This window comes from Bos mutus, chromosome 3 (assembly GCF_027580195.1).
Source record: "Bos mutus isolate GX-2022 chromosome 3, NWIPB_WYAK_1.1, whole genome shotgun sequence".
Lineage (NCBI taxonomy): Eukaryota > Metazoa > Chordata > Mammalia > Artiodactyla > Bovidae > Bos > Bos mutus.
The window spans coordinates 22,582,678-22,604,028 of NC_091619.1; the positions used below are offsets into that span (position 1 = coordinate 22,582,678).

General features: G+C 51.9%; 1 protein-coding gene across 2 annotated transcripts in view; it reads left to right on the forward strand.

Annotated features, from left to right (window-relative positions):
- The first annotated feature begins 13,801 nt into the window (after positions 1–13,801).
- The window catches only part of TBX15 (T-box transcription factor 15), a 125,756-nt gene continuing 118,206 nt past the window's right edge, over positions 13,802–21,351 (forward strand). Inside the window, exon 1 of one of the 2 annotated variants that reach the window (XM_070367409.1) lies at positions 13,802–13,934. Coding sequence is in view for 1 of the 2 variants with exons in the window: in XM_005895280.2 (XP_005895342.1) it covers positions 15,092–15,296 (205 nt within the window). In the remaining variant the exon portion in view is untranslated. Of the gene's footprint in view, positions 13,935–13,996; positions 15,297–21,351 lie in introns of those variants that run through there. The other variant, XM_005895280.2, reaches the window with a different exon arrangement.

Consider the following 21,351-nt stretch of genomic DNA (forward strand, 5'->3'; position numbering starts at 1 on the left):
CTCCATGTGATCTACAGCCGCGATCGCTAACGATCACCTAGGGACAAATTAAGGAATTGAAAATGCTGAGCTTGAGAAGCCAAATTCCTTACACTATCTGGGGTCGTTAATCACCCAGCAGAAACCAGCCCGGCAAGCAGGAAAAGTAGCTAGAGGGACAGAAAGACAGTGTGGGTCTGTGCGCTGGTGTTCAAAGGGCTCAGGTGGTGGGATTCAAACGTAGACGTGCACACGTGTCGGATGTGCTCCGAATGGGCGCCACAGTTGACGCGCCTCGGGAACCATAAAGCTCTTTTAGGCTGCCCCAATTATTCTAATTTTACAAACGGGAAATGTGGACTTGGTAATCAAGAGACTCGTGCAAGGTTAGCTGACGACTTGTTGGCCCAGTGAGTCGGGTTTGCGCCCACCCCGCGGCTCTTGCCTGAGAGAAGGCTGATTGTTTTTTACCCAGTGTGGTGAGAATAGAAGATTTGCGTTCGGAGAGTGTCTAAACCTCTTAGGAACTCACCTCCAAACGCGGGGTGGGGTTAAGGGCACTGCACGCTGCAGGAAGGCGAGTGCGGGGGGCCAAGTGGGACGCGCGAGATTTGCCGAGATAGGAAAGCGTGTACCTGGAGGGGGCAAGTGTAACTTCTCCGCGAGAAAGGAAGGGAAGTTTCATCGCCCACCACCGTCTAGGGTGGGGGTCATTACAAATTCAGTATCTGGGAAGCCTGGCACTTGGGATCGGCTCTCCGGCACCGTGTCTTGCAAGCAACAAGCGCTCGGGCTCTCCCAGAAGTCCGTAGCTGCGGGACTCTGGCCCCTTGCCCATCCAAAACCCGAGAGGCCAGGCCCGGACGCCCCCCTCCTCCCCGGTGCTCAGCTCCCAGACTGCTGCTTGGGGAAGCACTGAGGTGTTTCGGGGCTTCCCTCCTTTCGGGGCCGGGGCGGTGGAGAGTTCCCCTCACACATCCCAGCAGACAGGCTCCGGGCACTGGGCTCCTCCAGGGCCGGGCCAGGCCCACTTTTCTCCTTAACCCCCTCAGTTATCCTCTCTTCTGTGTGGCCCCGTAATTATGGGGACAATGTGTTTAGTGAAGCTCCTCAGACAATGGAAAGTTCCGAGATTTCCTGGACATTGTGTTTGGGAGGCGGGGCTGGGACCCGCTGACCCCCCTCCCTCCCCCCCACCCCGCTTCTCTGCCCCCTCAGCCACCGGGCAGCAGAAAGAGGCGGCCAGCCGACTCCTGCCCTTCGGCCGAATGACCCACCGCTGCCGCGCCGCCACCTCTGCACCTGCCTGGCTGAGGTGAGATGCCCGGCGCGCGTGGTCAGGGCGGTGCGCACAAGCTGCTGGGGCGATGACCTCGAGTGACGGGCGGGAGAAGGGAGTGTTAGAGGGGTGGAATCATCTCCAAGGGAGCGGGAAGAACAAGAACTTTTAGGTGATCTGGGTAACGGGTCCTAACTTTGCCACTCAGAAACATAGGAAAAGTCAACGAAGTTTTAGGAATCTTGGTTTTCTCGGCTAGAAATGATATTAACATCATGTTGCCCATCCTGGGGGATGATAGTTCTCTTTTCTGAGATGCAGTTCCGCGGGAGGCTGGGGAGACACGGAATCTAGAGCAGGAGAGAGGAGGCGCGCTGTCGGCTGTTTTAACTCTTCCTGCCCTGGCAGGGAAATCTGAAATTTAAAACATCGGAAATGGCCAAGCAGGAACAACTCAAGTGCAATCGAGGTGATATTGCACTCTTGGTCTTTCCAGGAAAGGAAAAGACTTTCGGGGGTTTAGAAGAAGACAAGTCTTCCGGCTTGCCCTTGGGGCCCGCCCCAAAGAGCGAAGGAAGCCCAGTGGGTACGTGGCGGGCGCCCTATGCGTCTTGCAGGGAAAGTAGGCTGCAGACACGCGAGAGAAAAAACAACTACACTCCGCCTCTTGGCTCCACAATAACCGTGCAGCGAAAACGGAGAGAAGGTCAGCCCCTCTCCAGGACTCAGCCCAACCTGGATTCAGCTTCTTCGGCCGCACAAACTCCCAAGCTCTGAGAACACGCGGCGCACCCCGCGCGCCTCGCGGCGAAGGCACTCGGGCCACACTGCTGAGTTCTCCCCGTGGCGAATGCGCTTCGCTTAAGGAAAGCAATTGAGAGCCGGAAGGAGTCCAACCTAATCGACCAGGCCTGCAGAGTCGCCTAGTTGGCCTGTCACATATCCACAGTCAAGATCCTCGCTATTCTCTGCCCAGAGAGCCTGGGATTGACCCGGAAGCCCCGAATAATTCGAATCCTATCCTAGTTCACTCCAGTCCTGGCAGCAGAAGCGACCTGCAGCCTGAGAGCAGGGGAGGCTGACAAGGAGCCTCTGGTAGCTACTTGAGTAGGGACAAGGCGATTTGGTGGTGTCTCCGAGGTTTATGTGGATATCTGATGACCCGACGTCCTGTCGGTGATTAGCCACCCTCACCCACGCGCAGGAGCCTCGGGGCTCTGATTCTAACGCCCGCGTGGAATTGGTCAAGTCGAGGTTTCTCCACGCGCCCAGGACCAGCTAGGCGCTTCCCCGCTGCGCACCCCTCAAAGTTGAAGGGGAAGATAATTTCAAATACACTGGTCAAAATTCACTGTTGAGAACACTTTGAAGTTGGCTGTGACTGCGCCACTCTCTCTTGCTTCCTCCCGCAACTCCCTCTGGACCAGATGCACCAGAGAGCCGCGCTTTGATCTTGCAAAGCAGCAATTTATATTTCTTTAAAATTTTTTTTCTGTAAAAAGATGATTGGATCTGAGAGAATATAATGTAATTCCGCGAACGCAGGGCTGAGGAGAGATTTTCTGGGCCGGCCAGGGCTGGGCCCGAGGCGCCAGGCACATCTGCTCGCTCGGGTTTGCAGCGTATTACTCTCTCCGCTGGTTTCTTCTTTCCGCCCTGGCGACCCAGTTCCTGTGATTCACCCCAGGCAAGAAGCTGGGCTTTATTTGCCTGTGGGACCTAGAGATGCTGAGAGGGAAGGTGTGGAGGAGAGGAGGCAGGTTTAGGAAAAGCTAAGGTGGACACTCCACGTTAGGTGAATTGAACTGTAAGGAAGGAGAGAAGGAGTTCAGAGAGGAAAAATACCTTCTGCCTTATAGAGAGGTCTTCCCCATGTGGCTCAGCTGGCAAAGAATCTGCCCGCAATGCGGGAGACCTAGGTTCGATCCCTGGGTTGGGAAGATCCCCTGGAGAAGGGAAAGGCTATCTACTCCAGTATTCTGGCCTGGAGAATTCCGTGGACTGTATAGTCCCTGAGGTTGCAAAGAGTCGGACAGGACAGGAGAACTCTGTGCCCTTCAGCCTCTTCCCCATCAGAAAAGGAGTAGGGGCAGCTGCAGCCTCAGCGGGCAGAGGGCCAGCACCAGGCAGTACCCATCCAATCTTTCCTGCCTTGGGGATTTAATGAAATAAAATCGACATGCAACCTTTCCCAGCATTTTGCCTAGTAACTTCGAATTGCAAACTACAGAAAGCACCAAATATCCTGGGCTTCCCACCAACTCCTCCCACCCAGCTGGACAACCCTCCCCCCTCTGACTAGGCAGACCTGGCCAAACTCCCACCACTCTAGGGTCTGCTTGGGGTCTCTTATTCCCTGGGGTCCTCAGATTCTCAGCCCTTTTCTCTCCATGATTGTGCTCTGTCTACTGTACCTGATATCTCTTCTCTGCCCTTCCTCTGCTCCCAGGAGACTATCCAGTGCTTGTGGAAGGCGAGGCAAAGCTGGGGGGAGGTGGGAAGGATGGTAAGGGGGGTGGTCGGGGTGGGGCATCATGACCAGTTCCCCACCGCCCTTCATTCTGCAGGCTCCTCCTGCTAGGCAGCCAGGTTCTCTGAAGGAGTCAGTTTAAGAACCTTTCCCTGAGGGCTTCAACACCTAGGTCACTAGGGCTCTGCTGTGCTTGGTGTACTTGCTGAAAAGATTCTTTTTCCAGGCCCCCTCCATAATTCTCTGCCCCGAGTCACCTCGAATCCTACCCTAGGAAGACAGATCAGCATTTCAGACCCTGACTTTACGGCCAGACCACTACTAAGTTTTCAGGAGTTGAAGCAGTTCTGGCCTCTTTCTCTTCACCTTCCTTTCTCTTTGCTTTCTTTTTCCTTTTCTCTCTTTTTCCCTTTTTGCTCCACTCCCCCCCCCCCGCACTTTTTCTTAAGTTTTATCTTTTCCTTTTGTCCTTCCTTTCCTTCTCATGTTTGTCTGGCTTTTGCTTTATCCAGCCTTTCTCAGTCTTAAAAGCCCCACTCCAGGTTTTTCAGGCTCTAAAGAGCCCACCAAAAAAATAAAAAAATAAAGAGCCCACCAAGCAGCCTTCCCTCTCCCACTGCTCAACCCAGATAGAGCTTGCAGTGGCGGCAGTGTGGGAAAGGGGCAGCTCTAGACAGAAGCTCAGGGGCCCCTGGGGCCCACGGCTCCCGAGAGAGACTTGCTGGGGCCTCCCTGCACATGCCTTTGCTCTCACTTACCTGACCCACACTCCCGCTTGCTTATGTTTCTCCCCACAGTCTTCCTCACAAGATACATGTGAGCTCAACTTCCAGTTATAATGTAAAAATTCAAGGGAAATAGAAAGAAAGGTGGCTAGTAGTTTCCCCAGGCAGGTGGGGGAGCAGTCAAGCCAGCTGGTTGGGTAGAAAACTGCTTCTGCGGCATGGAGGGAAACTGCCTGGCAGGTTGGATATGGGTAAAGATTACTGGTGAGGGGCAGGAGGGAGGTTAAAGAACAGGGGAGCTCAAGCCTTGGGCAGCCCCCACACCAAGGAAACCGTGCACAATACTCCGTTGGCTGCACAGAAGTTTTAAAGCGGCGTCTGCTTAGAGCAAGTTCACCAGTAAGACTGCATTTGCCATCAGGGAAGAGAAAAAAAAATAGCCCAAGAAGAGAGGCTGCCAACATTCCATAGAGAAACCAAAATCTGGAAAAGGGGAAAAGGAGGAGGGAAGGTCTTCTTGCGTTTCACCCACTTCCCTCTTTCTGGATCCCATGGGAAATAGTCAGCTGGACCTTCCTAGGGACTGTTCTTCCCCACAGCTCCCTTAGCACCCACAGCCCCAGTTTGCCAGGCCAGCCTTCTGTCTGGACGGGGAGGGGTAGGGGAAAGATGCTGAAGCCTCAGGCACTGAAAAACGAGAGCCAGCTCAATATGAGCCTTCTTGGAGCCCAAAGGTTACATGGGACTCGGTGGCACCTTTGCTGAGGTGAAGACTCCGATGGGGAGTTGGTGTCTCCTGTCCAGCATGGGTAGCTCTTGTTGGGCACGGAGGACCTCTGCTTTACTCCCCTTTCTCACCAAATTAAGCCAGAAGCTCTCTCTCCCAAGCTGAGGTTTTTCTTGAAAATTCTGTGGAGTTCCGTCCCCAAGAACCTAGGAGTTTTTCCTCCCTGTTCCCACTTCCCCAGACAGATGAGATTTCCAAGTCCTCAGTTATTCTGAGGAATAAAAGACTGATAGCAATCAGGTCTCAAGCCACAGGACCTGTTCCTTATCTGCATTTCATCTGGATCTGAACTGTAGAAACATGGGCTACAATATATGAAGGGCCTTGCTGATCTTGAAGTTGAGCCTGGGGAATGTGTGTATGGCAGCTGGTGGGGATGGAGGGAAACTCGATTTGGAGACATTTGAGGGGCCACTATCTAGAGCAGCATTTCTCTAGTGACCATGGAGTTCTGGAGATGGCTCCCATGCTGAATTAACACATCCTGTGCTCAGAAGCTCCCAGTCTGAGGGCGGAGACCATCTGTATGGCACTGATTACCTCCACAATGGTGTGGACAGGTTCCACTGGAGAAGGACAGGTGCTTGGAACTGAGTTGGGGGCTCCAAGGTTTGCTCCTAATAGCTCAGTTACCAGCCCAGAAGTGTGTGAGGATGGCAGCCTGGAGATTATCTGGTTGAGGGAGGGAACACAGGCAGAAAGCCTCTAAGGAATAGGTGGTTGGGGGCAGTTGGGGGTGACAGTGGGTTGTAGCCAAGAAAACAACACTTTAGCAAAGCAACCCAACTGGTTTGGGAGCTGTGGCAAGAGCTGGCCCAGGGCTGCAAGTCCGCTGACAGAAGCCTGCTTGAAGACAGTACCATGGAGCCACCAGAGCCTAACCAGAGCTTGCCTGCTAGGGTCAATAGCCTTCAGGTTCTGCTCAGCACCCAAGCGAGCACTGAGGAAATTCCCAAAGGGAACTCTTGCCCTTTTGTCTCCTAGCTGGAAAGGATGCTGCACTCTAGCTGGGAAGGCCTCCTAATTGTAATTTAAATGAGAGTATGCTTTTTATTTTTGACCAGTAGACTGCAGTTCCATCAAAGTCCCTTTCTTGAACCCACACCCTCCCCCAAGTCACAGGCAGAGGGAACCTAGGTGTGCAAATTGTATTTATGTGTCTTTGTACCAAGAGAGGTTTCAGTTCTGTTCAGTTGCAGGTATAGAATTCTAGCTCTAGAGCTAGATTGTGTGTATCTGTGTGTGTGATCAGTCACTCGCTTTGTCTGACTCTTTTATGACCCCATGGACTGTAGCCCGCAGGCTCCTCTGTCCATGGGATTTCCCAGGCAAGAATACTGGAGTGGGTTGCCATTTCCTTCTCCAGGGGGGATCTTCTCAACCCAGAGATAGAACTCTCAGTCTCCTGCACTAGCAGGCGAATTCTTTATCGCTGAGCCACCTGGGAAGCCCCTAGAGTTAGATTACCTGCACTAAAAGCTGTGAGACCCTTGCCAAGTTACATAACCTCTCCCTACCTCAGTTCTCTCATTTGTTAAATGGGGCTGGTAATACTATTCTTGGTTCATAGAACTTGAAATGGGTAAAACAGGCTAGTGGGCATAAAATGCTTAGCACAGGGCCTGACACAGAATAAAAGGTTCAGTAAATACTAGCTCTTCATAAGAGGTGCAGACCAGAAAGAGTGGAGATACAGAATGAGATGTGGTAGCAAGAGAAGAAGGCTGCAATTCTTCTCATCTTTTCTCTCTGCCTTTCCTGGAAGCAGGGGCCTCTGGATGGCATTGCCTTCTGTTGTTTTATTGAGCTGGGTCAAAAGTTCTCTTTCCCAGTGAAGATAGCCAAGGAGAGCAATACTAAGGGCAGGTGTCCGTGGCGCAGTTCCAGGCCACCCCGGGGCCACTGGCCTTTGCCCCTTAGGAGCCTCAAGCCTCCTGCGTCCCTGGTGCTGCACAGACCATTGAGAATTAGGCGAATGTGGGTTCATGGGTTGTCCTGTCCTGGAAATGCTTTCAGTTACCTGAATTTGTTGACTGTCTTATGAGATCCTTGGAAAGCATGTGACGTTAAGTGAATATTTTTCCTAATTAGGGATAGACAACTTTCCTCGCCCCTGGTTTTCTGGAGTCGGTGGCTGTGGGCCAGAGTTCAAGGTCTTCTGCAGTTTGAATGCGACCAGCAGTGGGACTCCCCTCACCTACCTCTTTCCCAGTGGCTAGCCTTGGAACTCTGGCAATGTCTGGCTCTCCAGACACCCATCATGTTTCTTTGTTCCAAAAGACTTTTTGAGTTATTTAAAAAAGCAAATAGTTTGTTTAGTTATAAAACAATATACATAATTGCTTTTATATTGCATGTATGGAGATTACCAAGGAGGAAAGCCCTATTGTTTGGACAAATGAGCCCTCAAAATTGTTTTTTATATGTGTAAAAAATCCACTTGATATGCATATGTTATATGCCATATTACATGTGGTATATATTATATACATCATACCATAGAATACAAAACCATATGGCTTTATATTCTATGGTATGTAACATGGTTTTATATTCTATGGTATATAATATGGTTTTATATGATATATGTGTAATATGTATATAATATATACCATCTGTATAATACGGCATATAATATATGCATATCAAGTGGATTTTTAACATATATAAAAAACAATTTTAGGGCTCATTTGTCCAAACAATAGGGCTTTCCTCCTTGGTAATCTCCCTACCTCTGCTAGTTTAGGTGTCACCAGGGACTCAATGCATGTAACCGGAGAGTTCCAGATTCTTTTCTACCCCCTTTGGTTTGGTTTTGTCCAAGAAGGGTCAGAGAGGTGGCCTATGAATTATGGACCAAAACTAAGGAAAAGTCTCCTATGATCTTGCTAATGCCTTTTACCAGCCCTTCATCTGCAGCCTGAGAACAGAGTCAAGCACACCTCTGGCTAGCTACCCCAAGAATTCAATTCCTCAGCCCTTCCTCATAGCTTCATGGTCAGAGAGCTGTTTTTCAGTCTTTCTTCCATGATGGACAGTTTGTTCTCCAGTCATGGGAAGGGAGAGAATGATCTGTAAGGAGGCTGAAAATTCTACTTGGTCTCATTTTTGGGTGACAGTTCGGGGCCTGGTTAGCTGGTGTAGTTCTATCGAGGACATTTTGCTCTTGGGTGGCCTATTTTTATTAGTGAAATGTAAACAATTCTGGCAAAAAAAGTCATCACATCAAGACCCTAATACCACAAATCCTTTGACTTTAGCTGCTGGTCCTTGTGGACAGCCCTATTTCAGTGTTTCAGGAGTCCCTCTCCCTTGCCTCACTACCGCCAGCCTCAGCTCCCCCTCAGGGATCTCAGGGAACTCTCTTGATCCCAAGGTCCCTGGCAGGCAGTCCTGGGTTGTGGGGCCTGGCGCTTCTTTCCGCAAGCTTTAGATAATCCTTCCTCTCAGTGGAAACACTAGAGAGAACTGTTAGCCTTGATTTAGCTAAGCACCTGCAAACCTAGCAAGAAGGGGGAGATGGGGAGTCACAGTTACGGGGCAGACCTGGAAGACCTGGGAGGTGGCAGGGCAGAAAGAACTTGAAAAAATGCTCTGCCTGGGAAGTATCTGGCTTCCCAGGTTTGGGAAGGCTGGCTGGCTGAAGGGTGGAAGGGGCTGCAGGCAATTAAAACCAAGCAAGACAAAATCCTACTGCTTCTGCTTGGTCCTGCTGTTTTTTGTGGCCCAGGCTCCCAGTCCCTGCTGGGCTCCTGCACTTTGGAGAGTGTCCTGGTCTCACCCATGCATTGTGTGACCCTCTCAGGCCTGAAGGCTGGGTACTGCTCATTTTCCCCTTCTTTCCTTGCTGGAGAAACCTTGACCATCTCTGTGCAGATGAAAAAGAGCAGACTAGGGACAGCCACCTGAAATTAACCTTCCGGAGGCAAGGGAGAGCCCCAGGGAGCTGTGGAGTGGGGAACTGCAGTGGGGAGACCTGCCCAAGGGCCAAAGGCTTGTAGATTTTTGCAGCCTTTGGGGTCAGCTGAGTGTGTGACCAAGATGTTTCCCCCATGCGTGTGTATTATACTGTGTATATACCCAAGCACGTCTTGTTCCTACATGCATGCTTGATTCTACAAAGGCATGTGGCTACACGCGTGTAGCTGTACACTGTGTGTACCAGCATGTGTGTGCTGCCAGATAGCTGTAACCATGACTTTGTGTTGGTCACGCAAAATAATGCATGAGCCTTGTACTTACGAGCTTCCTATAAAAGAACGTAGTGGTTGCCGGTGTACCCGCATTTATTTCAAGGTGCATGATATTTCGCTGGCGGCCTCAAAATCCGCTTTGATTTGAGTTGCCTAGGGCGGCCAAGCAACCCTGAGCTCCTGAGGATGCGGAATGTTACCTTCCAGCCCAAACCAAGCAAGGCGAAGAATAGGGGATGGAGGGCATTCCAGGAAGCCCTCTCGCCTGGAGCCCCAGGCCCGCCTTCAGTAGGGCCTCGGTACCCAGAGGCTGGCTCCTCCCTCGCGCTCAAGGGGGCTCAGCGCAGGCTCGAGGTTTCGCTTCTTGCGAAGTCTGGCCGGGCCGAGCCGGCGCCTGGGGCGGCGGGCGCACACCGAAGGCCTAGGGCAGGCTGCCGCTGCACGGGACGCCCTGGGGAGAGAGAAGCCGGACCTGAGGGAACAGGATTTCCTCGCCTCCTGGGCGCGGCTGCTCGGCCCGGCCTCACAAGGCCCCCTTTGTGGAGGGGCCCGTCTCCGGCGCAGAACGAAGTAGGCGAACAATAGCGCAATGTTGCCGCCCGCCGGGCCAGGCTCTCCCGGTTACACCACGGCCGCCGAAGGCGAGGAAACCGGGTGGCGCTTTTTTATAGTCGCAAATATAAAACCGGGGCTTTCTCCCCTTACGCTAGCCCCCTACCCCAACGCCGATAGAAAGCAGATAAATTTATGAAGGGCGAGCTAAGAGAATAATTACAGGGTGAAGGCCGTTAAATTTTATTTCCAGTCCCAAAGGCAAAACCTGCGATTTTATTGCAAACATCTGGAAGGACCGAGAGGTGGGCACGCTGCTGGTTTAAAATAAAAACAAAAGATTTTATTTCGCGAAAACAAAAAAACATCATTAAAGACCCTTTTGCCCCCACGGACTTTTATTTTTAAAAAGTGCGAGGGGATGGTTGAGTAGTCGAAGACGCACGACGGCCCCACAGTTCCCAGTATCTGGACGGAGCCGAGCTACTGGAGATGAGGTCCACAGGAGTGAGCCCGGGCTGGTTCTCGGGACCAGCACTAGGCAGGACTTTCCGGAAATCCATTCCCAGCCCACGCCCACGTGAGGGCTCCAGGCCAATTGTGCCACTCAATAACTGGGCGCCAATTTGGGAAAAGAAGTGAAAAGTGGGTCCATTGGCCTCACATTCCCTGAAAATTCTAGCACAACAGTAACAAAACCCCAGATCTGCCCAGTTTCCTACCGATTATCTTGCCTGCTTTGCTTGGTTGTAAGGTAAAATTTAGGAGAAGAAGGGGGCGACAGAGAATGAGATGATTGGATGGCATCACCGAATCAATGGACATGAGTTTGAGCAAACTCCAGGAGATGGTGAAGGACAGGGAAGCCCGGGGTGCTGCATTCCATGGGGTGACAAAGGATCGGACATGACTGAGCGACTGAACACAACAACAAAGGTATTTGGGACCCCTTCACTCTGCCATCAGGGAAACTGAGTCCATGGGGCATTCATCCATGTGTCTAAGGTCCTATAGCTTAGAACTGAATGGGACCTGGTTGCTAGGCTCCACCTGCCTTGAAGTCCTCTAATGGTTTCCTAGAATCCCACAATTGCCTTATAGACCGATTTGAAATTTTTGTTTAAAAATTTTTGTTTTTAGTTCGTTCCTCAAAACTGCAAAGCCACAGCATTTGGTGGATCACCTTAGTATTATGGCTTTCACAGTGGTGGTGTTTAGAGGTATTTAGTGTGGAGAAACAGAAGGAAAGGACAAAGCATGTGGAGGATGTAGGGTTCCATTTCTTGTATTTTTGTTCCTATCTTGCAGAATTCTGATGTTCCTTTGGAAAATCAAGTTACCTGGACGCAGTCGGTTTTAGGTGAGCAGGCACTAAGCTGCCCCTCTCGTGGCTTGACTTTCCTCCTGTCAAGGCTAGGCCTGAACGTCCACTTTCCTTATGCGATGGGGGTCCTTGAGCGGCTCTTCCCTCTCCCCTGCCCCTCTGACATCTCAGGTGCTCAACAACTTTCTCATCCTTTTGGGGACCCTGCAGTGGGTAGAGTAGGGCTTCCAGCTTGGTCCTTGTCAATCATCCTTAGGCCTGAAATAGACCTGAACTGGACTTAGCACCTGTAGATTTCACCCAAGGGTGAAACGGCCCAAGGGTGGAGCCTATGTTGGGGAAACCTGGGGAGTGCCTTAGGAATTAGAGTCGAATATTGGACACCCCACTCTCATTCCTAAAGGTTAAAGAAGAGAGAAATTGAGATAACAAGAGGGATTTTGAAAGCCCCTTGATGTAGCGAGTAGAAGGAAAATGCAGACCATATTCCCAGATAATTACATTTAATACCCCCTAACTCTGTTTTTCTTCTTCTCTCTAGTTGCATAGCCCTCCTGCTGAATCTTTCTCCAGACCTTCTGCCCTGTCAGCACAAGGTCACACACCAAGTGCATGCCCCTGGGAAAAACTTAAAATTGATCCCCGAATTCACAGAAAGAAAATTTCCCTGCCCCTCCCTTTTACCCAGAGGAAAAGTCCTATTTTCATGGCTGTTCTAAACGAGTGTGGCTTTGTTACCATCCAATTTGTTTTAATGGCCTAACCCACAACTCTGGGATACATGTGTATGGGGGATGGGGGTGAGACAAGGTATGTGCAACCTGAAGGAAGGGTATAGGAGCTCCTTTGAAAACTTTGTGTAGATTATATGCTCTGGCGAGGGGTGCAAATGCAGGATGTTGAAAGTACATCTCATTTTTCTGTGTACAACTCTTGGACATGTGTGTATGGACATTTACATTGTTCAGGCCTTCTAGATCTGCATCTAGGTGGTGGGTAACGAAAATGCCCTCTTTTTTGAGAAACTTTCATGACCTTGGAGTGGGTGTGAGGCCTATGGTGCAACACCCAGGCTCTGAGCAGGGTCTGAACCCTAAAGACCTGCTGGGGCCTCGCTGTCTGCTGTTCACATTGGGTTTTGAGATCTGTGAGAAAAAGGCAGGCAAGAGGCTACCAGAGGGAGATGGAACATACAGGGGGCAGGGGAGGAGGAAAATGCTGGGAAGGAATAGAGGCCTGCCCCATTGCTACTCCATCGGGACTGATCCTGGCAGGTGCTGGCCAAGGGTGGTTATATCAGAATTGGGAGCCAACAGAGAGGTCTGAGCTGTAGGGGGAAGGTAACTGCGGGTTCCTGGCCTACCTTCTGTCCAACCCCTGGAAATGGTGGAAGCCCGGGCAGTGGTCTCTTTTGGCAAGGTCACCTAAAAGCAACCCTGAGTGGTGAACTGAGGTAGGAGACCCTGCACCTGGTCACCCTGGTTTTTGCCTGGCAGTGAGGTGGGAGACGCTGAAGGGCTGAGTGCTGGATCCCAGGGTTTGGAGTGCTGCTCAGGGACCCCCAAGCCTTGAGGCGCAGGCTCCTGGAATGCCGAGGAGGCCAAGCCTAGCTGAATCATCCTTATCCGGTGGCTTTTCCATTATTCTTTCTGCATTGGCTGAACGGGATAGCTTCATCTTCTCCATGCTGGAGGCCCATTGGAGGGGGCTCCAAAGCTGGCCTTTTTCTCTCTCCTCTCAGAGAGGCCCAAGGTACATTCAGGACATACATTGTTGCCTCCAGAACCAGAGCACATCCAACTGTAATAGCAAGAACTAGATTTCCTGGCTCTTCCGTGGTCAGTAGGGGAACGTGGCTTTTCAAAGGTCCATCAGGCCCTCCCTTCTCTCCCTAAAGGTGGAAGGACCGATGAGCGCTCGTTCTTGGGGAGGGTTGGGGGCGCTGCTGTGGAACAGCGTGGGCTCCTCTGCCCTAGGCTTTACGGTTCAGACTCTGCTCAGAGCCTGGGTGTCGGCATGACTTTTCTGCTGGGGCCTCTCGGTCTGCCCTTCGCATCCGGGAGCCGGCTCTTTCCTGCCTCTTTCTTGCGCTGGAATAGAAGCTCTGGACCAGAGCGCTGGGACGATCGGATCGTGGCCTGGGCCGTCCTCCGCGAAATCTGAGACTTTTGCCAGCTTGGCAGGATAAACTTTTTGGCCCCTCTAAACTCGCTCTGCGCTGCATTGCGTGCGCTCAGGGTCTCCAGCGGCCCGAGACCAGTAGCGTAACCTGGGAGGGAGTGTGTGAAATCAGGATGGCCCAAAGTATTGGATTTAAGTCCCTTAGAAATCCCGACAACCACGCTGTCCTGAAAGATTTTTTTTTTTTTTTTTTTTTTTTACGATGGGGAGGATCAGTGGGGCGGGGAGAGCCGGGCTCCCGAGGTGATCGGGTTTGAAGGGAATTTTGAAAAAGCTCCGTTTGCGCTGTCAAAGTTCCCGTCTGCCCTCGGCCAGCCCCTCTCGGCGGGTTCTCCAGAGCCAGCGCCCGGAGCAGGCGAAGCTCGGTTTAGCATCCACGCCGAACGGAAGGACAGCATTTGCTGCGTGCGGGGGCACAGTCAGGATCCGCCTGCCGAGCGCTTGGTAAGCCGGGTGCCCCTACGCCGGCCTCTCGCTTTGAGGGCGCCTACGTCACCTTCTCTACCAGGTAGAGCTGGAAGGAGGCAGCGATCTTTATGTTTCCAATTACAAGACCTTGGGTAGTAACGAGGCTTTCTTGTTTGTTTCTTTCGTTTTGCCATAATCAGAGTTGCTTAGAAATCTTTCAACAGGAAAATAGGAACCTATGAAGCGAGGGAACTAGCAGATCTGAAAGCATCTGGGGGGCAAGCGCGATTTTATTGGAATCGTTTTCTGGTGTATTTGGACAGGTTGACGTTTTGTCGGAGCCCCTCAGTTCCAGCTCCGCATTTAAAATGACCCTAAGCTTGCAGCGACTATGAGACCTAGCAGATTTGAAAGGAAAAGGTATGAATTTGGGACTTGCAGGAGTTTGTAACGGCACAGATCTGACCTCGACTTTCACCCCCGCCCCCCACCACGAGGAACCGTGGGGGACCGGGAAGCCAGGAGTTAAAGTCGGCCCAGGAGCATCCCGGGGACAGCCAGCGCGGAGCCTTGGCCGCGAGCCTCAGTCTCTCCCCCCTTTTCATTGGCCCGCGTTCTCAGGGTTTCTCCAGTTCCCTCTTCGCCATTGGTCGGGGGCTGGCTTTTTTTCCCCCTCAGTCTTTCTCTTCCTCCCCCCTCCCTCTCCCTCGCCCCTCGGACAGGAGCGCACCGCCTGCCCCCAGCTCCTCGGGAAGGGAGGAATTTAGAAAAAAAAGTTTCCCAGAAGTTTGGATCAGAGCAAGGACGGGAAGACCAAGAGAGGAAGAGGGAGAGGGAGGAGAGAAAGGGAGAGGGAGGAGGGAGAGAGAATAAAAAAATGATGAAGTCCAGTCTACACCGCCTGTGAGCGCCTGCCCGGGTGGGTGGGAAGCAGGACTCGGGCGCTCATGCAGCGAGCGGGTGGCGCTCCGGGCGCACGTTCCTAGCGGCTGGGGCAGCCAAGGACGTCGGTCCTAGCCGGCCGTGCAGGGCGCAGGGGGAGGGTGCCCAGGACCCGCGGAGCCGCTGCCTCAGTCTTGGCCGCCTCGCCGCCGCCTCTCCCGGGCCCGGCCCGGTGGGCGCTCGGAGCGTGAGGGCTCGGGCTGCTCCCTCTACAGTGGGGGCGAGCGGGAGCCGGGGTGCGGGCGGCTAAGATGAGTGAAAGGAGAAGATCTGCAGTCGCCCTGAGCTCTCGAGCACATGCCTTCTCCGTTGAAGCCTTGATCGGCTCAAATAAAAAGCGGAAGCTGCGAGACTGGGAGGAGAAGGGGCTGGACCTGTCCATGGAGGCGCTGAGCCCCGCGGGCCCACTCGGAGACGCGGAGGACGCGGGTGCGCACGGCCTGGAGCCTCACCCGGGTGAGTGCGTGGAGCCGGAACGCTGGAGGCGGGCGGAGGGGGGACGCGGGGAGGCGAGCCGGCGGGGAGAGTGGCGAGTAGGAAGGCCCTGACCGTGACGCCGTCTTAGTCCAACGCCGGTTTCTTTTTCTTTGCGCAATGCCTTGAGGTTTCCCCTAATTCGCTGGAACCAATTTGGGGGAACTGGCCTGAGCCTTGCAGTTTCGTCGCCAACCTCAAGCCAGAAGGCCTACTTGCTCGCATCCCCTTCTCTTTTTGGGAGCAGAATGCAGTGTTCTCCGTGTCCGCCGCTGAGAGGGCTGCAGGCCCCTGGGGTTAAGAGGGGCGAGGATCGAAGGCAACGGCCCGATCGCAGAGGAGCTGGGATTCGCTTCTGAGAGCTCCGAGGACTGGCACGGAATTCTCCGTCCAACACCCCTGTGGAAATTGCCGTTTGTCCCGTTTAGCCTGCAACCTCGGTCCTTTCCCTTCCCCCACCAACTTTTCTGGGACTCAAGTTGTTGTGTTTCTCCTACTCCCTTCGACGAGGGAGCACAATTATATTTCTACTTCGTCCGCATTTGTGGAAAGAGGAATGGGTGTTAGCCCCCTTACGCTGCGTCCGGGACCACTCTTCAGAGCCCATGTCTTTGCGTATTTGTGGGGAACGGTGCAGTATCGTGTTGAATTTGTACGCATTCTATGCACAGTTATATGCACATAAAATGTAAAACACCGGGCGGATGTCGATGTCAATATTTTAACAGAATCTTAGAAGGGGCGGGGAACAACTTAACGTTTTGTATTAAGTGCCAAGATTTCAACTGTGCAAAACAGTCCGGGGGAACAGCTGTTGTCGGAAGAATTTTGCGCGCGCGCGCGCGCACACACACACACACACACACACACACTCAGGCTACGCTCACTGCTTGGTTTAGCGCTTCAGAAACTTTCCAGCCAGGATTTGTAAAACTTTTCGGGAGGTGCTCCTGCTGACCAGCTAGGGCTGGGGAGTAGATTTGGGTCAGAGCGCCGGCAAGTCGGAAGGGGGCGGCGGATCGTAAAGAGATGAGGGGCGGCCGCAGGCCCATGAGCTTGGGGACCCAACTTGAGGCCCAGGAAGGAGCTTGGGGGCTGGAAAACTGGCCGATCCAAGGAGAGACAGCTGTCGCTTACATTTTCTCTTTCGGCAGTGACAGTTCAATTTCCATGCTCCGGAGGCTAATAATAACGCGATTAGCGGGTGACCTGCAGAGACAGAGTTTTATGAATTCTCCGTGTTCTTGCGGCCGGTTACGGTATTTGGGTTTAGTGCTGGGGAATTATTTTTATTAGTCGATGAAAAGAAAATTAAAAGGAGATTTATTTCATCCGCTCAAGCCTTTCCCTGTATTTGGATGCGGGTGCCTGTCCACGCGGACCCCTGTGTGGGCAATCCAGAAAGGAACGCGTGGCTAATGTGTGTTTCCCATCTCTGGACAGACCCTATTTCCTCACCGCACTTATTTGTTGTCAAAATCTCCTTTGGGCCTTCACACAGTTTAGTGGAAGTTCTTGCAGGTCTTAGGACAGCTCATAATTGGGGAGGTTATTTTATTTTATTTTTGCGATGGTGGAAAAGGGAGAAGTTACTTAACTGAGTATGCAGACGCTCTGTCCTGTCCTCCGGTACTTTTCTCTGGGAGAGGGGATACAGGTCATAGGGAGCTGGTGTAGGGTCGCGTGTCCAAAAGGATCAACACTCGGATCATAATAGGGGACTCAGCTGGCAGTTTTCTTTCTGAAGTTCTTCTCAGAAAATAATGAGGAGAGAAAAATGAAGATTTGGAACAAGGAGAGACCAGTTCAGGGATGTGAACAGGAGGACCTGGTGTCCAGAATGCTGTTTCCTCAATCCTCCAGGATGGGGGTAGGGGTTGAGGACCTAATAGAGAACTTTACCTGACAGAGAGTTGAGGTAATGAGTTCCCATTACCTTTATAACTTTTTTTTTTTTTTTAAAGGGCCTTTGGGTTAGAGAAAACGAAATATGTTTGTGGGGCAAAGGTCCAGGAGGAGGAAATAGCTGGAAGCCAAGAGCACTGGAGGCGCCTTCTTCAGAGCCGGGCTGCATCCTGCTGAGCCTCGTTCGGTGGTAGACCAGGGGAATCTCCAAGGTCCCTGCAGTGGCCAAAACTCTTAGGACCAGGACAAACAGGATGTAGAATGAAAAACAGATCTTTCATTCAAAGTGCGCTCTGATGTGGAGGCTTCGCAGTCAGGGGAGTGGAGGAGGCAGAGCTTTGGGCTTTGAGCCTGGAGGGTAACACTGGAGGGCTTGGGGTTCCTTTTAGACCTTTCTTTTTGTCTCTAATACAGACAGCTAACAATACAAAGGCAGGGCCACATGTAAAGATGTGTGTATGGTGGAGGCGGGAAAGGGGGCGCAGGGACTCCCATCATGCCCAGGGCCGTGTCTCTGCCCGGCTGGGCCTTGCCACTGTCTTTAAACTTTCTTCTCCCAAATAGCACAAGAGGGGCTGGACTCACTGTGGGGCTCAGCTGCCCTAGGCCGATGAGAAATCAGGAACAGGAAAAAATCCCACCACGACAAGAATATTACCAAGGGCCTGGGGGATTAAACAAACATGCACACGTACACTGGCCATCCGCCTTAGATCAGCTGTATTTATCATTCTCTGTTTATCATTCTCACCATACCCCTCTCTGACCCGTACCATCGTTTTCAGCCCTCCCTCAAAATCCCGGGATCTACAGGTAACTTAGGGGTCCGATTTTAATGCTCAGCTTTTATTTATTTATTTATTTTTCTCAAAGACGTGGCTTTTGCTTTTTCACAGCCCGTTTTTCTTTCGGCGTCCGGACAGAGCTGGCTTTAGTTGGCGCCGAGCGCGCCCGCAGCCTGGGGCGCCAACCTGCAGCAGCAGGGGACCGGCCCGGCCTGCTCGCTGTAGGTCTTCACACATCAGAGGACACACAGTATGTATTTCAAAATTTTCCACCAAGCCTGGTGGTTCCCCGCCTCCCCCAGACCCTGAGGCCCTCAGGGCCCTGGAGGAGGGCCTGCGAGGTACCCTCATTTTCACACCCAGGCCAGCACTCTAGTCTTTCGGAGAAGCCGCCAGGAAACAGCCTCTGCGGGCTGCGGAGGGTCTCAAAACCCGTCTCCGAAAAGCCTGGCTCTCGGGTTGGCTTGCCCCCCGCCTCTCACACAGCAGCAACGGAGGAAACTTTCGAGCCACGATCGCCGGGAACAGCTGCTCCGGCGGCTGCGGCCTTGGAAGTATATTTCGGGCACGCGGCGGCGCCATCTGCGTTCGGACCGCAGCCTCTGCTCCACCCGGCTTCCCCAGCTCCGGTTTGGGCCTTTCCCGCCCAAATCCACAGCCCAGTGCGACCGAAGCCCGATCTCCCGCGGAGAAAAATAATTTAAACCTTCTGCGAAGGGATTTCCCTTCCGAAGTCCGTAGGCCTGAGCCTCTGCAGCCAAGGCGTTCGGCGGCGGCCTAAGGAGGTGGCGACGCACGCGGGTGGGCACACAAAGCAGGCACACCCAATAACGCCAGGGAGATCCGCACGCACACGTGCACTCACGTCAGGCGCTCGCGTTGTCCCAGGCGGCCGGCTGCGCAACCTGTAGTAGAATAAGACAAGAAAAAGCCCTCGCGGTTCCCAGGGCCCTTGCTTCCTTCGAATTATCAAAATTAACTTGTCACGGGGATTAATCTGCCAGTTTATGGTTTGTTCGCTCAGAGTAGAACTCCAAGATTTTAATCCTGTCCTCACATCTCTAACCGACTCCCCCTCTCCGCAATATGGAAACACAAGGGTCAAAACAGAGGAAATGATTCTTCACTTATGTTTAAGTAAAGAGGAAAAGCGATGCGTTTGAGACTGTGGGGGAGAATATACTTGTGCAAGGCAAGCACCAGCCAGGGCGCAGGCCGCGGCTTGGACCCTAGTGTTAGGGTAGGAGGCGCGCGGCGCAAGACGCTTAAAGGTCTTTCTCCGGAAGAACTTCGGTTCCTTGGTGGTGCGTGCGTCCCGACGCCCGTGCAGGCCTAGAGGTGCCGGCTCTGCGCCCTGCAAAGAGCCAAGTGTGGGGCCTTCTGAACGTGACCTGGGTGTCAGGTCAAAACAGTCTTCCACTGTGGCTGTCTCTTTGGTAATGACATTGTGTCACGAATCCGAAAGGGAGTGAAGGGGTAGGCAAGGTCTGAATTCGTTGTAGGCCGGATTAGGATGGTGGTTTGCTGGGGCCTGACTGCCAAATGCCTTTTTTTTGCACGGTCTGGGAGAGCGCACCGCAGTGTCCCCAGAGAGGTGGGGAAGGGAATGGAGACGTTCTGCGTAAAACTCCAGTCCTGGCGTGATGGCAAGACGGAAGGCACTCGGAAGGAGATTATTCTAACGCGTTTTATCCCATGAATCGAGCAAAGTGCTCGAGGGCAGTGGGGAGGACAGAGAATGGAGGAAATCCTGATGCCCAGAGTTTGGACTGTGGTGGAAGGAAAGTGGTTTGGGCTGTGGTTTGCACCTCCGCAGGTCGCCCTCTTGTATCCCGCCACCTCCACTTGCAGGTGAGGGAGGTTTCAGAAACGGGTGTAAAGCGTGTGGAAGGCGCGCGCGCGGGAGATGGGGTGGGGCGGGGCGGTGTTTTGGCTTCATGGCTACTCGGTGCAGGGCAGCCCCTTGCCCGGCTGGCTTCTGCCTCTCGGAGACCGGTCCGAAGAGCACAAGCCTAATGGGCGGTGAAGGCTTTCCTGGACAGATCAGCTTACAGCCTAGGTGCGCAGCGATTCTAAATTCGCGTCTTCCACGCCCCACCCAACGCTGTTTCTTATAGAACATTTTATTTGCATTCAGAACTAGCGCCTTTGGGTTTCCTGATTTTATACGCAAAAACTCCCAGAAAGAAAAGTTCACGAGGTGACGTTCATGCAGGGGGAAAGGGGAATTAAATTTCTTACAGTGGAATTTGGATCTAAATTATATTGATATATATCTGCATATCGGCTGCCATTTCCTGTGCGTTTCCGCATTACTTCAAATGGTGTCTTGAACATCTTTTAATTATTAAAGAAAATTAGATTAGCATATTTAATTAATATACCTGGCACGTGAGGAGCAAGCCAAAAATGGTATGAAATGCTTAACCTGGGAGCTAAAACTGAAATGATTGGGTATTGGTGGTTTGTGTACCCCGATTTATTTGTATAATTTCCTTTGTGTGGACAAGTTTAATGGAAGCAAGTCCCTCATCATGAATCCTTCATTTTGGGCCACAAAGAGGGAGGGACAAATACATTTTGGCTCAGAAGACCGAAACATTTTGTTCATCCAAGCCTCTCTAAGGGCATTGCTAGCATTAAAGAGTGAAATATTCCAGGTCTGTCACAATCCTTTTCTGTATTGCCAAAATTATAATATTAGTAAGATGAGAGCACTTTTTTTGAGATCCTGGTTATGGACTCTAACAGAAGTTTATTTCTCATACCCCAGGAGAAAAATGATTACTTCTTAAATCTGAAAGTTTCTTCTCTAGGTGATGGTAGGTTTTTTTTTTTTTTTTTTTGTAAGCCAGGCTGAACTGTGCAAATTCCACAGGGATAAAGAACAGATTGGCATTTCACTTTCCTTTCTGGAAATGCAGAAATCTGTCCAATGATTGTTCAAGGGTGTAACTGGTTATTGCTTTCTTACTCCCAAAAGACAAAGTAGTTAAGCAAGGGGAGAATATTTGAGTGGCTTTTTAAGTTTTAACTTTTGGGGATATTTTTTCACAGAGAAAAGTAGGGAGCTGATGGAACGTGGAATCTTTCTCCCTTCTTCCTCTCATCCAGGTGATTTATTTTTGCTTTGCCTTTTCTGGTTTCTAGTGAGCTTTGAATTTTATATGTGCATGACTGAGATACTCAGGGGTCTACACTGGTTAGAGCAATTAGCAAATTTAGAAATTAAGGTCTGTTTACACTTCTCCGGGCATGGATAATCATTAGTTAATTTAAGTGAGGCCCTTGTTCTAAGTGTCAGGGTGGAAAATGAGACTCAGTAGGGAGGACCGGAGGTGAAATGG